Genomic DNA, 19,889 nt, shown 5'->3' with positions numbered 1-19,889 from the left:
TAATTATTAATTGATAACCGAATTCGTATCGACGTACAGACGTCCGTAAGGCGTAAATTAGTTTTTACTTTTTAAGTTGTAGACTTGTAGTGCTCAAATTTATTATTTAATATTTACAGTATTTATGCTGTTATTATATACACCGCCCATGGCCCACCACCAGCCATAATATAAATTTATAACTCATAATAATTAAGATGGGCGATAAAAATGATATTTATTCCGTTTAATCATTTTATTCTTAATTTCTAACTTCTATTTTTTTTCTCCTTTCTGAATTGTAGTTGCTCAAGTTAGAAAACTTTTGTAATACTCAAGTAATAAAAGCTATCATGTCTTTTTTAGAAGTGAGTTTAAATTTTTGTTTTGAATTTGATATTTTTTTTTTCATCTATAATATGTAAACCAAAATACAATATCTAGTCAATAGTCATGACTGTAATAATGACATTTCAAAAAATATACTTATCCTTTTTATTATTAATTGTTATGTTTCAGTGGCGAAAATTTAATTTTTTCAACATTATTCACGATGCAGATTCGAAAAAAATATCTCAGACAATCGGTGTATGTAATTTTGTTAATTTCTGATTGTATTTTTCCACCAAATTTTATGGGAAAATAATGTCTTATAATTTTAAACTACAGTTTTTCTGTACATTTAAATAATAATAACTAATATATTACTATGATATTTAAGTTGTTTTTTTTTAAATTTATAAAACAGCTACTACAAGATTTTGTTCATCTCTTGAACAAAGTATAATATTTGCATTTATCTCATAGATTATAAAATTCTATTATATCTATTATTAATCTAAAATCAGAATTCAATTACCTTAATAATTCAATGAAATGATTGTCTATATAGCTCAGTTTCTCCAAATTTGAAAATTCAAAATATTAAGATTTGGTTCTTCACATTTTTTAGATCTAAATGATTTCACTATTATTTCAATAATTTTCATTCAAAAAGAATACAAATTATATATAAAAAAAAAATATTTTAACTCTTATCTTTTCAGTTAATGTCCAATTCAAATTGAGACAATGAAATAATTTTAATTGAAAAAGTATTTAATGATTAAATAAAATAAAATAAGCCACTTGATTTATGCAAAAACTCCCTTGTTCACCTCAATTAAATTTGGAACGTTGATGTGCATGCTTTTTAAAAGTATTTATCAGAATCCACAAAATATGAAGATCTTTCTTTTTTAAAATTCTAAAATATTTTAATATCTAATGCTTAGTTTTATTTATTTAGAGCTCTAAAATAACTTCAACAAGTAGTGGACATGGTCACTTGGTAACATGTGATGATGATGGCCTAGTCCATTTAATTACACGTGCGTTTCAAGTTACTACATTTCGAGCCTATCAGTCTACTGTTCTTCTTTCTACGCAACTACAGTTCAGTAGTTTTTTAGTTACAATTGGGGTGAGTTTATTTTGTTTGTATTCATTCTATTATTCATTATATACCTTAACTTTTTCATTTAGGAAGATGAATCAGATACTAATACCATTATCAAAGTTTGGGATTTAGAACGAAGAGATCGTCAAAGCACTCCAATATGTATACGTTCTACAAAATTACCAAAATCTGAAAAACCTACTACATTGTGTGCAACTGACAATCGTTTGTTAATGGCTGTTGGATTTGTAGACGGTTGTATAGCTTTATTCAAAGGAGATTTATCTAGAGATCGGAATTCTAAACCCAAAATGTTAAAAGAGTTGGGTCAAGGAATAACAGGAATGGCTTTCAAATGTGTTAGCAAGGATCAATGGTACCTTTTTGTATCTACTGCCTCATCTGTGCAACAATTTAATGTTACTTCCAAAGATTCTTGTCCTATGGTACCTATATTTATTAGTTGTTATTACTTTTATTATGTTTTAAGTGACATTGAGATATTACAACTTTAAAATGGGTTTTTTAGACTGTTTTGGATGCAGTGGGATGTGATTTCAAGTGTTCTGTGTTAGTGAATGGTCCTGATAGTCATTTTATGATTGCAAAAGAAGATGTAAAGTCTTTAAAGATAAACTTTATAACTTATGTGTATTCTAGGTTACATATTTATCTTTATTTTATTTTAGGCTATTTATTGTTATACAGTTGACAGTCGTGGACCTTGTTATGTAGTTGGAGGTCAAAAAATTATTCTTCAATGGTTTAGAAATTATTTAATTATTGTATCCAAAGAAAGAGGAAAACCTTTAAATGCTATAACTGTCTCTACTACTACAAAACATTCGTAAGATTTGTTTATTACGTTCTCTTATTTCTAGCTTTGTAAGTGACTAACAGTTGTTTTAAATTATCTTTTTAGTGATGAAATCGAGTCTATTTCAATCACTGTGTTAGATATCCAAAATAAGTTTATAATTTATACTACTACTATGCAAGATATTTTATCGGTTCTGCCAGAGTGGGGATCACTGTATATTTTAACAACCAAAGGATATTTATCACAGTTAATAGAAAAAGATTTACAATCAAAATTGACTGTATTATTTAAGAAAAACTTGTACGATGTTGCGGTACGTATGGCTAAGAGTCAGCAATACGATTCTCAAGCACTGATTGATATATATCGTCAATATGGTGACCATTTGTATACTAAAGGGGATCACAGTGGTGCTGTAGAACAATATATAAAAACAATTGGAAAACTTGAACCATCTTATGTCATCAAAAAAGTAAATATTTTAATCAAATAATCTTACAAAAAGTAAAATCGAATATTAATGCACTTTATGTTTTTAGTTTTTAGATTCTCAATATATAGACAGTTTAACCACATATTTGCATGCTTTACATAAATCAGGTAACGCAAATAAAGACCATACAACATTGTTATTCAACTGCTATTCAAAGTTAAACAGTCTAGACAAACTTCAAGAATTTATTGTAGTAATTATAACATTTTAGATTTTGAATTACATATAAATGAGATGTTGAATTTTTTAATTTTGATTTGTGTTCGTTACAGATAAAAGATGAAAATATTGATTTTGATGTGGATGTGGCTATAAAAGTTTGTAGACAGTCATCACCTGAAAATGCACTTGCATTAGCAAAAAAACATAATAGACATTCTCTGTACATAAAAATACTCCTGGAAGATCGTCATGAGTACATATCTGCTTTAGAATATATTGAAAACCTTTCCATCGAACAGGTTCTGTATCATTATTTTTATATGAAGTAAACAGTAATAGCAATCAATATAATTTTTGATATTTTATTAATTTCAGTCAGTACAAACTATTAAGCAATACAGTAACATATTCATGGAAAATGTTCCTAAAGACACAGTCAGTTTTTTGAAGAAATTATGTTCTACCTGTTATACTACATCCAATGTAAATGCCTTATTTATTCTAAAACAATGTAGTTTATATTAAATATAAATTGTATTATCATTTTTTAAGGTAGACCTGTCTGGAAATTTAGCTCAACCTGAAGAGTTCATTTATTTGTTGCTCGATGACTCTGAATGTTTAGTGGATTTTTTGGAACATTTTGATAATGTAAGTTACTTGAAAAGTAATAAGTAATAACTAATATTTAATAATAGTTAGAATAATGTATTTATTGTATTTATTTAAGTATTTAGATAAATGGTCTACATCATTACTGAATACATTTATTGAACATTGCTTGATTGTGTGGAAAAATGAAAACAATCAAGAAAAACGTAGCACAATTGAAAAGAAAATTATTAATATTCTACAATCTGCTGATATAAAAACATGTGACCATTATCAAGTTTTAATCTTGGCCACATCTTTTGAATTTAAACCAGCCATAGTCTACATTTTTGAACGCAACAAACAGTTTAGTAAAAATATCAAAACTATTTTATATTTAATTGTAATTTGTCTAAAATATATTAACATTAGAACCACTATAACTTTTTTTTCAGATACTCTAAGTTAATTCGCTATTATTTGTCTCTATATGATTATATTGGTGCAATAGAATGTTGTAGGAGATATGGACATGAAGAATCAAAGTTATGGGTGTTATTATTTAATACAGCAATGGTAGATGACATGTTTCCACCTTTTTTGTTGGAAGAAATATTGAACGAAATTGGTATGTACTATAAATACAATATTTATTATATAAACACTAAAATCATACTTAAAATAAACCTCTGTTATTGTTTTTAGAATAATTTATTAAATAATGATTAAATATTTTCTAACATTGTATCCAATTCAGTGGTTTATAGTAGCATCCTAAGTGTAGCAACGCTACAGTTGCATTCTACTTTATTTGTAGTAATAAACATAATAAATGTATGTTGTATCACAACAATATACCTAAATTAACAAAATACTTGAGCGAGCTAGATATTTTTGTATCTAAAATTACCATTATTTTATCGTTACATCTCACGTATTTGGTGATAGTTAATAATTAAAAATAGTATGATTGAATTATTATATTATAATAACGCTGAGTGTACAAGTGAATTTTTCAGTTCTAATACACTATTAACACGAATAGTTGAATCTCATCCAGTGGCCTAATGTTATATCAATACAGACTATAAATGACTGATTTTCAATCAAGACATTAAAAAAAAAAAAATTTAGCTTAAAGATAGTGTGCTACATTTAATCAATAGCATTACACTAAAAAAAGTTTGACGTGTATTATGTAAAAATGATTAAAATTCATCATAGTTTATAAAAAATAGTATTCCTCTATGTTTCAAATGTCTAAATAAAATTTTTCTGTAATTCTCATTCAGTCATAATATTTGTACATACTTTAGATGTATCTTTTACATTCTAAGTATTAATCACTATGCTATAGACTAAGCTCGTTTGTTTATATTCAGGTATCATTATTGTATATCAAATTATTAATAAAACTAAATGTTTAAAAAGTTAATAACATTTTATACTTGATTACTATTGTTGTTAATTACCTAATGTACGATATTAAATATAAAAATACATGTCAATCAATGTGTACTTTATAACAGTGAAAAATATAAATAATAATTAACTGTTTTAATAGAAAAAAAATCTCTCCTGTCGTCTCATTTTACTATTACATCATTGGCTAAATCTAAAACGATTAATATTGGTCATGTTCGTGCTTATCTAACAAGTTTGTTTGGCGCTGAAAGAAAAACTCTTGACAAGGATAAAGAAATGGTTGATAAATATCAAAAAGATACAGAAACCCTAAAACATACTATAGAAAAATTAAAAAATAGGTATATATAATATAGTTATACTTAATAATGACAATATATAATATTCAATTTAAAAATTTTTGTTTTCAGTGCTGTTGTCTTTCAAGGTTTGCGCTGTAGTGCTTGCAATAACCAATTAGAACTTCCCAGTGTACATTTTATGTGTCAACATTCATACCATCAACAGTTAGTGAACATTTAAATTTCTAAATTTGTTATAATTAATATTTTATTATCATAATATGATAGCAATCAACTTTAATCAATTAATATTAATTAATTTAATATGTTTTTCTTATTACATTTATTTTAATTTTAGCTGTTTCCAAGCGTTTTCAGAAACCGATGATGATTGTCCAGTCTGTACTCCTAACAATAAACAAATAATGGATATCATACGAACTCAGGTAAATTGTTATAAAGACCATTTGTTGACTTGTAACTTGGTGGACCAAACACTTATCCATTTTCCAATAACTAGAATAAAAGTAAATTATATGTTCATGATTGATAATAATATAATATGAAATAAATATTTATAGTACTTAGTATTTTCTATGCCAGGGGTCTCCAATTAATATTTTTGATGGGTCACATTAAGAATTTACAAAATTTTTTGGTGTTGTCTTTCTCCAAAAACTATGCTTTAAAAATAAATGTATAAAATGCTATAAAAACTTAGTGAATCATCCTCATTAAAATATATTTCTTATTTGAAAACTGTAATTTGGGAATCTGCTTCTTTTAGTTGCATTGACCTAAAAAGATATTTAAATATATATGGTAGTTTAATTGCACCAAGTCTTGAGAACCATTATTATGAGTTACCGCTTACTAATTTAATCAGCAGTATACCATACATTATGTATATATAAAAATTTTTGATGTAAAATTTCTTTTTATTTAGGGTCAGATAAAAGATTACAATGAAGCATTCCATAATCAGTTAGAACGAGCCACGGATAGTTTTTCACTAATATCTGAATACTTTGGCCGATGCTTATTTGATGATCTATCAACAGTTGAAAACCAACTAGCTAAATCAAAATTGGTATCATCTCCTGTAGCATTAACACCTATAATACCTGTAGCACCAGTGGTACAGACACCACCAAGACTGAGTCCAGTCTTATCTGTACAAAATTTACAACAAAACACAAATCCATTTGATGAAGATGGTGATGATATGGAATATGATGATAATAAAAATCCTTTCAAAGATGAGTATGACGAGAGTAAAAATCCTTTTGCAGATGACAGTTAAATTGTAATTTAAAGTGTGATAAATAACAGCTTTTAAATAAATAAATAATTTATTATTGTAATTTAAATTAATATAAATGCAATACTATTGTTCCAATTAAATAAATGATATATATATAATATATATAATAATAAAATTAAAAAAAAAAAAAATTAAAAGATGAATACACAACTTTATTTTTACTATTCATTAATTTAAAACAATGGTTAGTTATATTAGCTAACAATATTTATACATACTAGACTAAAAACCAATGTTGTTAACATTAATTTAAGATAAATTCAATGTTTTCATTATTTATTATTAATTATACAATATTTGAAAAGGTAAAATATTTCTTCAGTCCTTTCGAATGAATGATCTGCCACTGAAACAATAATATTACTAAATCATTATATTCATATATTTTAACAATAGATTAAATCTACTATAAACAAAAACTACTAATTTTAATAAAAAAGGATATAATGAAATCTAGAATAATATATTTATTTTTGTTGCTTGTAATTGATTACTAGTAATATGTGCATGTGCATACTGATAGGTGGCAATTGTTCCCATTACTTTTTTCACTATAGTACCTAATTTATCTTTCCAAATTTAGAATAATTGTAATCTGAATATCTAATACATCAATAGACTAAGCAATTTAATTGGTTAATATATAAATAAGTAGGTAATATAATAAATTATTATTTTCTTTTTAATAATTGATGTTAAAATTTTTCAATTATTCTCTCCTACAATATTTTTAAAACCATTCTGTTTGGTACATAAGTAATCACGGTATATAAGTTTCATTACTTTTGATTACATTTTTTATATTTGTTATTGTATGTTCAAATAAATTTTTTTTGTTTTATTAATGAAGGCTGTTTTATAATTATGATTTTTTAATGATTTATAATTAATTAACAAATTTGTCTTTAATACTTATTTGTTAATAACAAATTTGTCTTTAATACTTATTTGTTAATAACAAATTGTTATAACACATTGTTAAATATACATTTTTAATAAATCATATAATAAATATTAAATTTGTTTTTTAACCATATCTTCTTTGGTTTTATTATTTTTTAAAGATAAATATAACAAATTAATTAAGTATTTTAAGTCGATAAGGAAGTCTTAAAATAAATTATACAAAATTAGGTGGTTTGATGAAATAATCAAATATGGAATAATTTAATATTTGTTAGGAAAGAGACGAAGAAAAAATAAGTTTTAAACTGAACATATAGATAAAAAAAATCAGTAAACATATTTTTTAAATTTTACTTACCTAATAGTTTTCTTTTCGTTAGATTTCTTAGATTCTGGTCTAGCTCTATTGAGCACTTTAATGAAGTCAGTTGTTTTTGCACGCATACAGGAATGTATATATGCTTTTGTACATTTAATGTGGTAATGTAGATAGTCGCGGAACATATGAATCAAATCAATAGTATTTTCGCGAGCTGCACGATTAGTATGTCTTGGAAACAACACTAAAATTATTTAAGGTAAATAAGTTAAAATATAATTTTTAAGAGAAATTTCATAATTTTTTAATGGAACAATCATTTTATTTTACATATATATAGTTTTTATGACTTAAGAGAACACCACACTAGCATGCGCTGTCTCCGTCTTAGAAACGTGAAACATAGCAAAAACTGTTTAGTCAAGGACAACTTTTTTCTCTCAGTATTTACAATAGAATCATCAGAATTCCACAATGCATAGGTAAGGACATTATCTTTATCATAGCAAAAAATATTGACACTAAGAGTATACATTTATTTTTTCGTTCAATTAATTATTATTTGTTTGTGCAATGAAAAAAATAATGATGCTATGACACAGATAAAGTTCTTACCTTTGTTGAAGAATTCTGATAATTCTACTATAAAATACTGAGGGGAAAAAATTGTCTCGCGTAAATATAGTTTTTGTTATGTTCTACGGTTGTAAGACGGGAACAACACATGCAGGTATGATGTCCTCTTAAGAAAAATTAAAATGGTTATCATTTCCTTACCAAATGTTATATACCCTACTTCATCACCAACGCGAGCATTAGTATCTTGCAGTTCAAGTGGTGGTTCTTTGTGTGTGAACAATACTTGAGGTGAAGTTTGACTAGCTCGCCTGCCTTCTCTCAGTTCTTGCATAAAGACTTTACCTAAAACTATGTCATCACTATCCCTGAATACTGTACTGAATACAACAGTTACACGATCTGCCTTTGCTTCCACATACCTAGTATAAAATAATTTTTGTATAAATATTTCATACATAAAATCAATTATTTTTAACTCACATAGTCTCATCTTCTCGGTAATTAATAACAGCTCTTTTATGACCTTCTTCGCCTTTTTCTTGAAAGTCAAAATATTTTTCAAATACTGAAGCAAAACAATTACGTTTAAATTGACCAATTTTTTTCACTAATGATTCCCAATCATCAGGAATTTTTTCTAGGTCAACTAGCAAGGAAAAATTAAAACCAGATTCTGGTTCTGTGACGTATTCTCCATATACACGGTTTAAAAGTTCTGTTGCGCCATGTTGTTGTAATTCGGCATAAAATTTCAAAGCTATGCTCACCTGCCATAAAATACATATTTATTTTACAAATAAATGATTTCCAAAGACAACGCCAAACATCACACTTACCCTAAGCTGATTTTTTTGGCCTTCTAAATTTGAAATGTGGAACAATACTCCTGCATAATCCGATATAAATATATTTGTGTTTTCCGGCTTGTTTCTACAACACAAATTCAATAAATTAATTATCAATAATTTACATACCATATAGTTCAGAAGAGTGACATACCCTGCCAAAGCATTTTTAATTCTCACACTTATGGATTCTTCAACAACGCGATTATTTGTTTCCAACAATATCATGATTTTACTGGAAAATAAACGATAATACAAAGACTAAATAAACATTTAATATTTAATAATTTAATTGAGTGAAAAAACTATATTAAGGTATACATGGGCGAAATTTTTTTTATAATTTATGGATAAATTGTCAAATAATATGACGAATCTTCTCGGATGTTATATCAAATGTTTTCATTTTAGATAACGCGACCGGATCAGCAGTATGTCTGGTGCTAGAAAAATAAAATATTTCATATGAATAATTCCCACCAGCTAATGTGTGTTGGTTACCATGTACTCAAACTTGAATGATAACGTCCATAATCGCGGTTTTCACCACGAATTGGTCGATTTGGGAGTTAGCGCCGTTATAGGGCCTGCAGCTGAATATGTAAGGCACAGAACAATAATGTAAAGAGAATTGAACGTAAATGTAACTCAGAAACAGTGAATCGAATAATATGAAACTAATTGTGATTTATGAATAATATAAGAATGAAACAAAAATGAAAAAATTTAAATATCCACTAAAAAGGACAAAGGGTACAATTTATGCAATTTGAATAATTGATAAACGATAAGTGATAATTCATCAATAACCACATTGATGAACCACTTTGGTTACTGTAACCAAAGAAAAGGTTTCCCTTCACCACGTCGTATTATCATTTATCATTAATCACAATAAGTTGAATAAGTCAACTGTTACACTCGTGTTATTCGTAATTCGTCTTCAAATTTCAATTCTAGTTCTAGAATTCTAGATGCGGCTTGCCGCGCATAAGGCCGACTGTTGACCCTCGTGGCTACAATTGCTGACCAAAACAATCCTGCTGAACCAATTAACAGTTATTCTTTTTTATTCTTATACTCCCTTTTTGACTAATACATTTTTCGATCATGAAAGTGAAGGTATTGAGCCGGAATCCGGATGATTATTTGCGGGAGACGAAGCGGGATATCCAGAAAGGTGAATTAAACATAATATTTAGTTTCAGGGCCTATTTCTATATTTTTTTGTGAAATTTTCATAATTATGAATTTGTACATTAGAGTAAAAATTATTTCTATTTATTCTTATAATAATTTGACAGTATTTTTACAAATTGTAATGTCTTCAGACCTAATATTTATTAACCTACATTAATGATAAAATCCATACTAAAAAAAAATGTTACTATATTTTAATATATAATTTTGTATTTTACGATATTTTTATATTAAAATTTAAATAAATGTTTTATATAAATTTTATTATAAAAATACAGGTTGAACTACCATGTTTTGTCTATACTTGTCTTAGTTGTTTCAGTCCATTTTATATAAAGTTATTCAGAAATATATATATAACATCAACCATATTGAATAACTAACTTCACATTTCTCTAATGCTTTTTATGTACTTATCTTTTATGCTCACATTATCTAGGGAAGAGTGTAGCCAGTTTATTTACTCATCATGTGGGCACTTCACTCACAGAGTTGGTTTTTTGCGTGAGAATCAGAAGATATTATAATGTGTTTGGTAGCGAGAGTGGACAGCCAGAGATGGCATAATAATTGATAAATTATACATTCATACCTAAATCTATAGTTATTATTTTTATTTTGTTTAGGTAGATTAGATTTTAACTATAATTATTGTTTGATTGATTATTTTAGTTGATAAATTAGCTAATTGTATGAGGTAAAACAAAGATATTTTCAATAGTTTAGATTCATTTTACATTCACAAAATTTTGAATCTAATTTTCCAATTTTAATTACTTGAAAATTACTTTGTATTTACTCAACCTCCAACAAATGATTTATTAAAATAAATAATTAATCGTCCATCTTTATTCTCTATAATTAGTTGATTTTATAACTAACATTTTTAATTATTTTTTAGTTCCTCGGAATTATGACCCAAATCTTCACCCTTTTCAATCATCACGTGAATATGTCCGTGCTCTTAATGCGGTGAAATTGGAACGAGTTTTTGCTAAGCCGTTTATTGGTAACTTGGATGGGCATCGTGATGGTATCTTCTGCATGGCTAAGCATCCTAAATCTTTATCAACATTAGCGAGTGGTTCTTATGATGGTGAAGTACGACTTTGGAATTTAACAAAAAAAAAATGTATTAGTAGTGTCAATGGCCATGACCGGTTTGTTCGTGGATTATGTTTCAACCCTGATGGCACAAAATTGTTTAGTGTCGGTGATGATTCTACCATTAAAGTTTGGAATACAGATGAATTGGACACACCATCTCATACATTTATATCTCAAGTACGTACAATTAATGCAGAATAAATTTAATTTATGACAATATTTTTAAGTAATGTTTATTTTAGTCTGTTTTATATGGTATCAGCTGTCAATGGTTAAACAATAAAATATTTGCAACTTGCGGTGATGTAGTTCAATTATGGGACATTACTCGTAGTCAACCAACATCAACTCTAAAATGGGGTGTTGATAGTTTACATCATATAGCTTTTAATCAAATTGATACTAATGTTTTAGGTAATATATTTGCATTTTTTTTTTTTTTTTTTTTGTTACGTTAAAAATTTTAATAGTTAAACAAAATAATTTTATAATAAACATTGCAGCATCGTGTGCCAGTGACCGCAGCATAATTCTTTATGACACTAGAGAAGTGAAACCAATGCGAAAAATAATAATGAAACTAAAAACCAATCAGTTAGCCTGGAATCCAATGGAAGCATATATATTTACAGCTGCCAATGAAGATTATAAGTAATAATATCTAATTTTATATTAAGTACACATTTTTAATTACCTAATGGTTATTGATCAATTCTTTTATACATATAGTTGTTATTCTTATGATACACGGAAATTAGAATCTCCAATAAATGTGCATAAAGATCACGTGGCTGCTGTTACTTGTATAGATTATGCACCAACTGGTTTAGAATTTGTTACTGGAAGCTATGATAAAACAATAAGAATTTTCGAGAGCCATCAGGTATTTCTGTTTTTGATAGTCATCGTTCATTTAAAAATAACAATTTTATATTTATAAAATTCAGGGACATTCGAGAGAAATCTATCATACTAAACGTATGCAACATTTGACTAGTGTAATTTGGTCATTAGACAATAAATTTGTTTTAAGTGCATCTGACGAAATGAATATACGAATTTGGAAAGCAAATGCTTCAGAAAAATTAGGAACAGTAAGTCTATTTAATGATTATAATTTTGAATGGATATTGTATAAAAATAATTATTTATGATAAAACCAAAAATTATAAATATTCACCAAATTTGGCCTATATAGGCTTCAAGTGTTTCATGAAAATTTAATTTTTTTGATGTTGATCTTTTTAAAATAAATAAAATATGTATATTAAACAGTTATTTACTAAAACATTATTTTAGTTAAGACCACGTGAAAGAACAGCTTTAGAATATAACGCCACATTAAAAGAGAAGTTTGCTGCCCATCCACAAGTAAAAAGGATTGCTAGACATAGACAAGTACCTAAACATATTTATCATGAACGTAATCAACAATTGGAATCCAAGAAAAAACTTAAAAGAAAGTGAGTTGTCTTTATTTTAATAATAAATAGATATGTGTATTTTGGTAAATACAATTTTAATTATTTTTATGTGTCTAATCTTTTTCAGGGAAGAAAATATTCGCAAGCATTCAAAGAAAAATAGTATTCCATACATCTCCGAAAAAAAGAAAAATGTTGTTTCGGAAGTTGCTTAAGAACTATTATTATGCTTGTTTATTTTTAGGTTCTTATCAAATGTACATACTATTTTCAATACATTACATCTCCAATAACAAACCCGAAGCAATATTTTTATGAATTTATGATAAACTTTGAATTGTTTACAGATAGTAGGGTGGCATGACGACTACGGGATACATAAATTCTGCAGTTGAAACAAAAATGCTATTAAAATAATTATATCATGTAATATTCTTTAAATAATATTTAAAGATAATGTGGATAAGTACACATTGTACGATTATTTAAACGTTATCTTAGCATTTACTTAATTTTTCACAAATACATGTTATATTGTACATAAACACAATTTTTAGTACTGTTAGATGTAAATGGTTACCCAGAAGACCACAGATAATCGAGAGTTAACTGTAGAATAATATTTCTATGTGTTGAAGCCACTTCAATGTTTAATATTAGTGTCTATAATTTCTATAATATAGATATGACATAACAACTTAACCACTTGGGCATGTCAGAAATCTGCAGATGCCCACTAGAAATGCTGCCAAACACACGTGTGTTCCAAAAACCTAGTACCTACAGTCCCAACCAATCTACAGCCTCCTCAGTTGCCGAAGCTTAAAAAAACAACTTAATTGTAAATTTTAGGGTTACTCATAATTTTAAGGAACTAGTAGAATTTAGATGTATTAAGCTTTTGCTTTTTTATTCTATTGGTCCAATATGAAGTTAGATCAGCTATACATTTGTTTCATTCTATGTTGTAACATTGTAAGTTTGTAATAGACCAACTTTTTTTATTATCATTGTTAAATTAAATTAAATCGTATTTTAATTTCTAATGTTTTGTTTTATGAAATAGTCCAACCTTTGAATTTTGAATGTCTGAAAATTTACAATATTTTGTATAAACTATAATGTGAGAATAGATTAAATTAATTTTATTCGTATGTTACAGAATAAATAAGAAATGCTATAGAAATATAAAAATTATAAAATCCGAAATTAACATGTGTTCAAAAGGTAATGATTACAAAATCACAATGTCGTACAGCCTGGACAATTATTATTAGCTTTCATATTTGCTTACATTCACTATGTTATGGTGACCACTGACCATCAACCGGTAGCCTATATTATATTCAAAAACCGCAGTATATTATTGCCTTGTAAACTATTGTGTACTCTTTAATATAGCATTAGAAATGGTAGTTAGAAAAACTCAGAAAAAATATGGTGGGGTAAACTTGGAAAAGAACAGAAGACAATGTGGAGTATTAGCGTACGCAGATGATGTTATCATATTGGGATCAAACAGTCAAGAAGTCAAAGCAGGAACAAAAGAACTAATAATAAACAGCAAAGACATTGGATTACAAATAAACGAAGGAAAAACCAAATATAGGTAATATCTAGGCGAAAAAATCACGAGGAAAATTTAGAAGTTGAGAATTATAAATTTGAAAGAGTGCAAAATTTTAAATACCTGGGTGTTACAGTAAATAGCAAAAATAATAATCATGATGAAATTAAAATAAGACTAACTGTAGCAAATAAATGCTATTATGGAGTAACGAATATACTAAAATCAAAACAGATATCACTTAAATCAAAAATTACAATATACAAGGTAATTATCAGACCAGTCCTTTTATATGCGTGTGAAACATGGCCAACGACTAAAGGAGACGAACACAAATTAGCAATACTCGAAAGAAGAATATTAAGAAGAATATTTGGGCCAAAAATAAATAACATGACACAACAATACGAGAAAATAAATAATATAGAAATACAACAATTATATAAAGAGCCAGACATAGTAGCAGTATTAAAAAATAGGAGAATGGCATGGGCCGGTCATGTATGGAGGTCAAATGGTCTTCTGAAAGCGGTTTTAAAATGGAAACCCCAGGGAAAAAGACCACTTGGCAGGCCGAAACAAAGGTGGATTGACAAAGTGGAGAAGAATTTAGCAGATATTGGAATACGAGATGGAGAAACAATAGCGCAGGACAGAGATAGATGGAAGCAAGTTTGTGTTGCGGTAATGGGACTCAATGGCCTTTGAAAACCGAAGAAGAAGAAGAAACTATTGTGTTTTGATATTGCTCTGCTCATTAGAACCTTTAATTTAATATTATATTGTGTATTTTGCTAAATTAACTTTGTTAAACCTACCTACCTTTGTGTTAATAATTCATATAATAAACATTTTCAAATTTACTGAAATACATACAAAAAAAATTTGTAGATAGATATGGGTACTACCTAGTACCTACACATAATATCTTGCACACCTATCAATTATTATCACAGATAAGTTAATATCACCAACGTTTTTAAATATTAATATTTCATTGCAACAATTAAATAGGTATTTATAGTTGTAGGAATAAATTTCATCTGGATAATGTTAATTGGGGGGGGGGGGATTTTCAACCGGGTGTCATGGCTTACTTGGCTTAGTAAAATCAAGGGGCGACTCGAGCTTGAAAAACCGCTGTTGGTGACTCCTCAACTTAAATTAGTGCCCTTGGACGCCAAAAAGCTTAACACGGCCTAGAATTCTATTATGGGTATGTTTTCATATTTTATGCAATCGATAATAACAAATTGTGTCATTTACTAATTTAAGTTTCATTTTATAAAATTATTATACTTTAATCATTCTGCCTGAATATGACAACTACGTTTTCTACATATTATATAAATATATAATAACAAACATAATAATATATAATTCAACATCACTAGTAGTAGCGTATTAATGGGGGAGGCTTGTCCTGGGGATCAAAACTCCCTCCAATTGTTTTTCTTATTCTATTAATTATTAAAGTATCGCAAAATATTGTTGACAAATAACGAACGACAAAATATTTCAAAGCTGCATTGAAAATTGAATAATGTATTTTTCAAATTATACCAAATAATAGGAATAAGCTTTGATTTTATAATTACCAAAGTGTTATTTGAATTTCCAGTAAATGATGAACTACTACTTACTTGGTACGTAATTTTTACAATATTGTATTATCGAGTATCGTTTTGTGATGTTGGCCCGGCTGTATTATTAGCATTAGCTATCGTTTTATTTTTTCCTATGAATCCAAATTTTTATTGTAAATTTAAATTTTAAATGTTAAATTAGTTTTAATATAATATTCAGTTAAATCGTTTATACTTTATTTCTGTCATAATTTTATTATAATCAACAATTTAGGTAGCAGTCCTGGAATTTTTTTACAAAAAGATTATCACTTATATAAGGTATTAAGGTATATTGTTATTATAATTAAATATGAATTTATAATGAAGCTATGTTAATATTTGAGGACAAAATTATTACTAGGAATCAGGACTCGCCCCCCCCCCCCCAAAAAAAAAAGCCCGAAATACGCCACTGATCACTGGTATTTATTTACACTGTTATATCCTATTTAAACACTATCATTGCTAATAAGTATGTAATATAGGTATTGCAGTATTTATATTTTAAAATCATAATGGAACCATTCAGTGGCGGCGCCAGGGTGGGCCCGGGCTTACCTTAAGAAGTCTCAGGCCCCCCCTGTGGCCCACCCCAAGAATTAAATTTAATCGTATTAGAATACTAAAAAATATCTCATGAATAAATCAAAATATGAAAATATTAAGTCACAATACCTAGATGGCGTGAACAACATTTTGAATGGGTTGAAAACTATGCACTATATGCTTTCAAACCTCATAAATAACGTGTATTTTCCAGCGGCTAAATACGAACATAATAATTAATAAGTTATACTTACTAGTTATTATATTATAATTTGAAGTTGACCCTCCCTCTCCCCCCTCTGCGCAATCGCCTGTCAACACTATTGTTTATATATATATATATATTATATCAAGTCAAAAATTTGGGCCCCAGCCTCGCCCACCTGGTACTAAAATTCTAGCGCCGCCGCTGGAACCATCACAACGAATTTTTATATCCTATATAATATTCCTATTTTATTATAATTGAAATCGAAGCACTATCTTATGAACTAGTTATGTTTGATGTAGGTAGTAATAGTTGGTGGAATAAACCAAATAGGGTTAATAATATTAACCTTACGGAAAATTTATTTAGAGGTACTCTCAATCTCAAACCTAAAAGATTTAGTTCTCAGCTTCAATTGCGTCTATAATACGCGGCTTATTTCCCCCGCCCTCTCCGTCCAACAGGCCAAGGCGTTACATGTAACAATTGAAACTGTCGATCAAATAAATTACTAAAATAGTAAAATAGAATTTCCATCGAAATAACTGGTTATTGTTTTTAGATTTTGTGGCCTTCGATTTATATAACAATAAACAAAGAAAACGACATAACATATTTTCAATTTAAATAATAATAATATTTCCATAAATTGTTATTTTGTTCTTATTTACAAATAAGTGTTTTTTTTAAGGGGATTCGCGACTTATAGTGTACTTAAATAATATTATGGTGTATACCATTGAGTTAAATGATTATTGAAATTAAATCATTGGAACTCGAACGTTCAAATGTTGGGCAATACGTGCTCACACTTACAACATGTCAACATACAATTATCTACTGATATCCTCATTATAATTCAACTTATAATCTTACCTATTTTTATCATCGTAGATAAATAATAAGTATACCTACTTAGCGCATTTTCTATATTTGTGTTACGATGTTAAATTATATTGTTTCAGGTACTAGTATTGACTTTTGACTATTGAGTTCATTAAAAGCTGATTTTGGAAAAATCTTATCGCCTTAAGTTCTTACCTATACACGAGTTGATCACTACACAGTTGTATGCATGACTGCATGTTTAAGTGTTTTTAATGAGCGCCTGCCCTAACCTAACCGGTTTTTAACGCGAATATTGTTACTAAACAGTAAACACTTACAGCAAATAGTTTCATTGTTTGAGGCCTACAGCCAACTGAGCCAACAGGTACAGAACTTTTAATTATTTACGTAGTTTGAATGGTTTAGATGAGAATTTAATAATTTTTGGTAATTATGCAATAAATCTCCTCTGCACGTGTCGTTATTATTTTTAAAATAAACGTTTTGAGTTTGGCCCATTCCATGCTACAACTCTACACCTACTACTACTTACAAGTGGATGGATGATGTGAACAGATAAATCTTGTGTCTCTTATGAAAATACTGTAATAAATAATAAAATTGCGTGGAGTATATTATCTCATATAAAAAGAATTCAAATATAGGTACGGTCAATTTAGGCGGGATCAAGGTTAACTTCCTTAAATGTAAAACATTATAATAACATGGTTTATGTTAGATGTTGGGTGATAGCTATTATTGTATTCAAGGGCAATAAAATGCAAAAACAAAATATTATATTGTTGTTCATTTATTCAAAATATCTGAACAAATATTGAAACATTAAATTTTACTAATTTTTTGTTAAACTACAATATTTAAGTCTAATGAAAAGTATGTTAAGTACATATTTTAAAAATCATTAATTTATATACATTGCTAATAATAATATAGAAACTATAATAATAATAAGGAAATTACAAAAAAATAGATATATATATATTATAAAAATTATCTTTGCTTACACCTATTAATTTCTCAATAAAAAATTAATAGTTTATTAACTTATAGCTCAATCGTTCTTCCTTTAGTCATAATTGCTCGTAAAGTTTCGACTTTACTTTTTACTAGGTTCACTTGAAGTTGTAATGTATCAGTTAATGCATTTTGTTCATTTTTATGTTCCATCACCAATAATATTATTTCATCATATTTACGGCAAGTTTCTTCTAAATTGGCCATCATGGACATCATTTTACACTAAATTTTAAATAAATTAATAATATGACCTAATTTTTAATTGAAATGTTATTTTATTGATTACTTTAGTTTCAAGTGTTATTTTTTGAATTTATCAGTAGTAATAAACAGTATCACAAAAAGTTATTTATCAGCTCGAGCGTAAGAATACTCAATGCGGCACAATCAAAAAATAATTTTAAATATACAATTTTGATAGGTAATACAAAGTAAAAACACAGCTGAATACTTAGGTTAGGTTAGGTTATTATCTACAATATGTCAGTAGATTAAACCATAATTATATACTATAACTAAAATCAAATCAATCTGCATGGTATGGCCTAATGTTCCTAGTTCCTAATTGATGGTACTTGGTTTTTTAGTAATTAGTAATAAGCTACTTTTTGGGTAGATGCCATGCACATGTCAATTGTTAGTTTTATAAGTGTTTGATAAATAATAATATTAAATGTTCAACTTAAATTAATTTTTAAAAATTAAATTTGTGTTTTCTAACAATTTTATTTTATTGTTGGACAACTTATTATTTTTGATTAGTATACTACGTATTATTATTATTAAATCAAAATAATATTGTAGGTAATACAAATTTAACTGTAATTACAAGCGGTTTAATTAATTTCACAAACGTTTTAAAACATATTAACACAAACAAACCACCTCGATTTGAATTACAAAACAATATGAATGCTAAATCAAAACATATACGAGTATGTATTAGTTACCTACATAGTAATTGATAAAATTGTACTTACCGAGTGGGATGTTTCGTTTTCTGAAAACAGAACTCGTTCGAATTTCTTTATTTTCCAACTTAAAGTGTCTATTCTTTTTTCAATATTAGTCACCACATGTTCCAAGTGCTGTATGGCATCGTCCATAGTGTTCAATAATAAGGTACATCAAATAATAATTAAAAATAATTTTCTTCAGTCACTCGTCATCATTTTTGTTAT

At 27.4% G+C, this 19,889-nt stretch overlaps 4 protein-coding genes across 7 annotated transcripts; 2 read left to right on the top strand and 2 right to left on the bottom strand.

The window, feature by feature from the left end:
- The first annotated feature begins 28 nt into the window (after positions 1-28).
- Vps11 (vacuolar protein sorting 11) lies at positions 29-6,559 on the top strand. The gene is made up of 17 exons (XM_015523883.2): positions 29-347; positions 499-567; positions 1,268-1,441; positions 1,504-1,863; positions 1,947-2,033; positions 2,107-2,264; positions 2,340-2,709; positions 2,777-2,923; positions 3,003-3,191; positions 3,268-3,375; positions 3,445-3,543; positions 3,623-3,849; positions 3,939-4,111; positions 5,048-5,249; positions 5,319-5,414; positions 5,548-5,635; positions 6,136-6,559. The coding sequence occupies exons 1-17, from the start codon at positions 333-335 to the stop codon at positions 6,490-6,492; spliced, it is 2,919 nt and encodes a 972-aa protein (XP_015379369.2). The 5' UTR covers positions 29-332; the 3' UTR covers positions 6,493-6,559.
- Positions 6,560-6,644: 85 nt separating this feature from the next.
- Positions 6,645-19,829, bottom strand: Arpc2 (Actin-related protein 2/3 complex, subunit 2). 3 transcript variants are annotated; one of them, XM_015523906.2, is made up of 7 exons: positions 19,689-19,829; positions 9,317-9,397; positions 9,154-9,247; positions 8,798-9,084; positions 8,516-8,736; positions 7,778-7,982; positions 6,645-6,859 (listed from the first exon to the last, which is right to left on the bottom strand). In XM_015523906.2, exons 2-7 carry the CDS (start codon positions 9,388-9,390, stop codon positions 6,832-6,834), a joined length of 909 nt encoding a protein of 302 aa, XP_015379392.1. In that variant the 5' UTR covers positions 9,391-9,397; positions 19,689-19,829; the 3' UTR covers positions 6,645-6,831. The 3 variants fall into 3 exon arrangements, with proteins under 3 accessions (XP_015379392.1, XP_015379391.1, XP_015379390.1); XM_015523905.2 differs by lacking the exon at positions 19,689-19,829 and adding an exon at positions 9,484-9,566; XM_015523904.2 differs by lacking the exon at positions 19,689-19,829 and having other exon boundaries at positions 9,317-9,549.
- Positions 10,051-13,939, top strand: LOC107173384 (DDB1- and CUL4-associated factor 13). 2 transcript variants are annotated; one of them, XM_015523902.2, is made up of 9 exons: positions 10,051-10,342; positions 11,264-11,646; positions 11,712-11,883; positions 11,973-12,120; positions 12,199-12,352; positions 12,417-12,563; positions 12,769-12,932; positions 13,021-13,150; positions 13,241-13,939. In XM_015523902.2, the coding sequence occupies exons 1-8, from the start codon at positions 10,273-10,275 to the stop codon at positions 13,106-13,108; spliced, it is 1,326 nt and encodes a 441-aa protein (XP_015379388.2). In that variant the 5' UTR covers positions 10,051-10,272; the 3' UTR covers positions 13,109-13,150; positions 13,241-13,939. The 2 variants fall into 2 exon arrangements, with proteins under 2 accessions (XP_015379388.2, XP_015379387.2); XM_015523901.2 differs by having other exon boundaries at positions 13,021-13,939.
- LOC149055467 (uncharacterized) lies at positions 18,464-19,857 on the bottom strand. Its single transcript, XM_089228720.1, has 2 exons — positions 19,689-19,857; positions 18,464-18,930 (listed from the first exon to the last, which is right to left on the bottom strand). The coding sequence occupies exons 1-2, from the start codon at positions 19,812-19,814 to the stop codon at positions 18,736-18,738; spliced, it is 321 nt and encodes a 106-aa protein (XP_089084846.1). The 5' UTR covers positions 19,815-19,857; the 3' UTR covers positions 18,464-18,735.
- Positions 19,858-19,889: the final 32 nt, after the last annotated feature.

The sequence above is a fragment of the Diuraphis noxia genome, unplaced genomic scaffold (genome assembly GCF_037042655.1).
Source record: "Diuraphis noxia isolate RWA-SAM2 unplaced genomic scaffold, SU_Dnox_SAM2 contig0005, whole genome shotgun sequence".
NCBI lineage: Eukaryota > Metazoa > Arthropoda > Insecta > Hemiptera > Aphididae > Diuraphis > Diuraphis noxia.
This window is presented reverse-complemented; position numbering and strand designations above follow the sequence as displayed.

Coding starts and splice junctions, on each gene's coding strand:
- LOC149055467 (XM_089228720.1), bottom strand. CDS start 19,814: ATGGACGATGCCATACAGCACTTGGAACATGTGGTGACTAATATTGAA. Junction 18,931..19,688: donor AAAACGAAACATCCCACTCG/GTAAGTACAATT, acceptor TTTAAAATTTAG/TGTAAAATGATGTCCATGAT.
- Arpc2 (XM_015523906.2), bottom strand. CDS start 9,390: ATGATATTGTTGGAAACAAATAATCGCGTTGTTGAAGAATCCATAAGT. Junction 9,085..9,153: donor GCCAAAAAAATCAGCTTAGG/GTAAGTGTGATG, acceptor ATTTTATGGCAG/GTGAGCATAGCTTTGAAATT. Junction 6,860..7,777: donor AACGAAAAGAAAACTATTAG/GTAAGTAAAATT, acceptor TTATTGTTTCAG/TGGCAGATCATTCATTCGAA.
- Vps11 (XM_015523883.2), top strand. Junction 1,442..1,503: donor GTTTTTTAGTTACAATTGGG/GTGAGTTTATTT, acceptor TTTTTCATTTAG/GAAGATGAATCAGATACTAA. Junction 2,034..2,106: donor TTATGATTGCAAAAGAAGAT/GTAAAGTCTTTA, acceptor ATTTTATTTTAG/GCTATTTATTGTTATACAGT.
- LOC107173384 (XM_015523902.2), top strand. CDS start 10,273: ATGAAAGTGAAGGTATTGAGCCGGAATCCGGATGATTATTTGCGGGAG. Junction 11,647..11,711: donor CTCATACATTTATATCTCAA/GTACGTACAATT, acceptor TGTTTATTTTAG/TCTGTTTTATATGGTATCAG. Junction 12,933..13,020: donor AAGAAAAAACTTAAAAGAAA/GTGAGTTGTCTT, acceptor AATCTTTTTCAG/GGAAGAAAATATTCGCAAGC.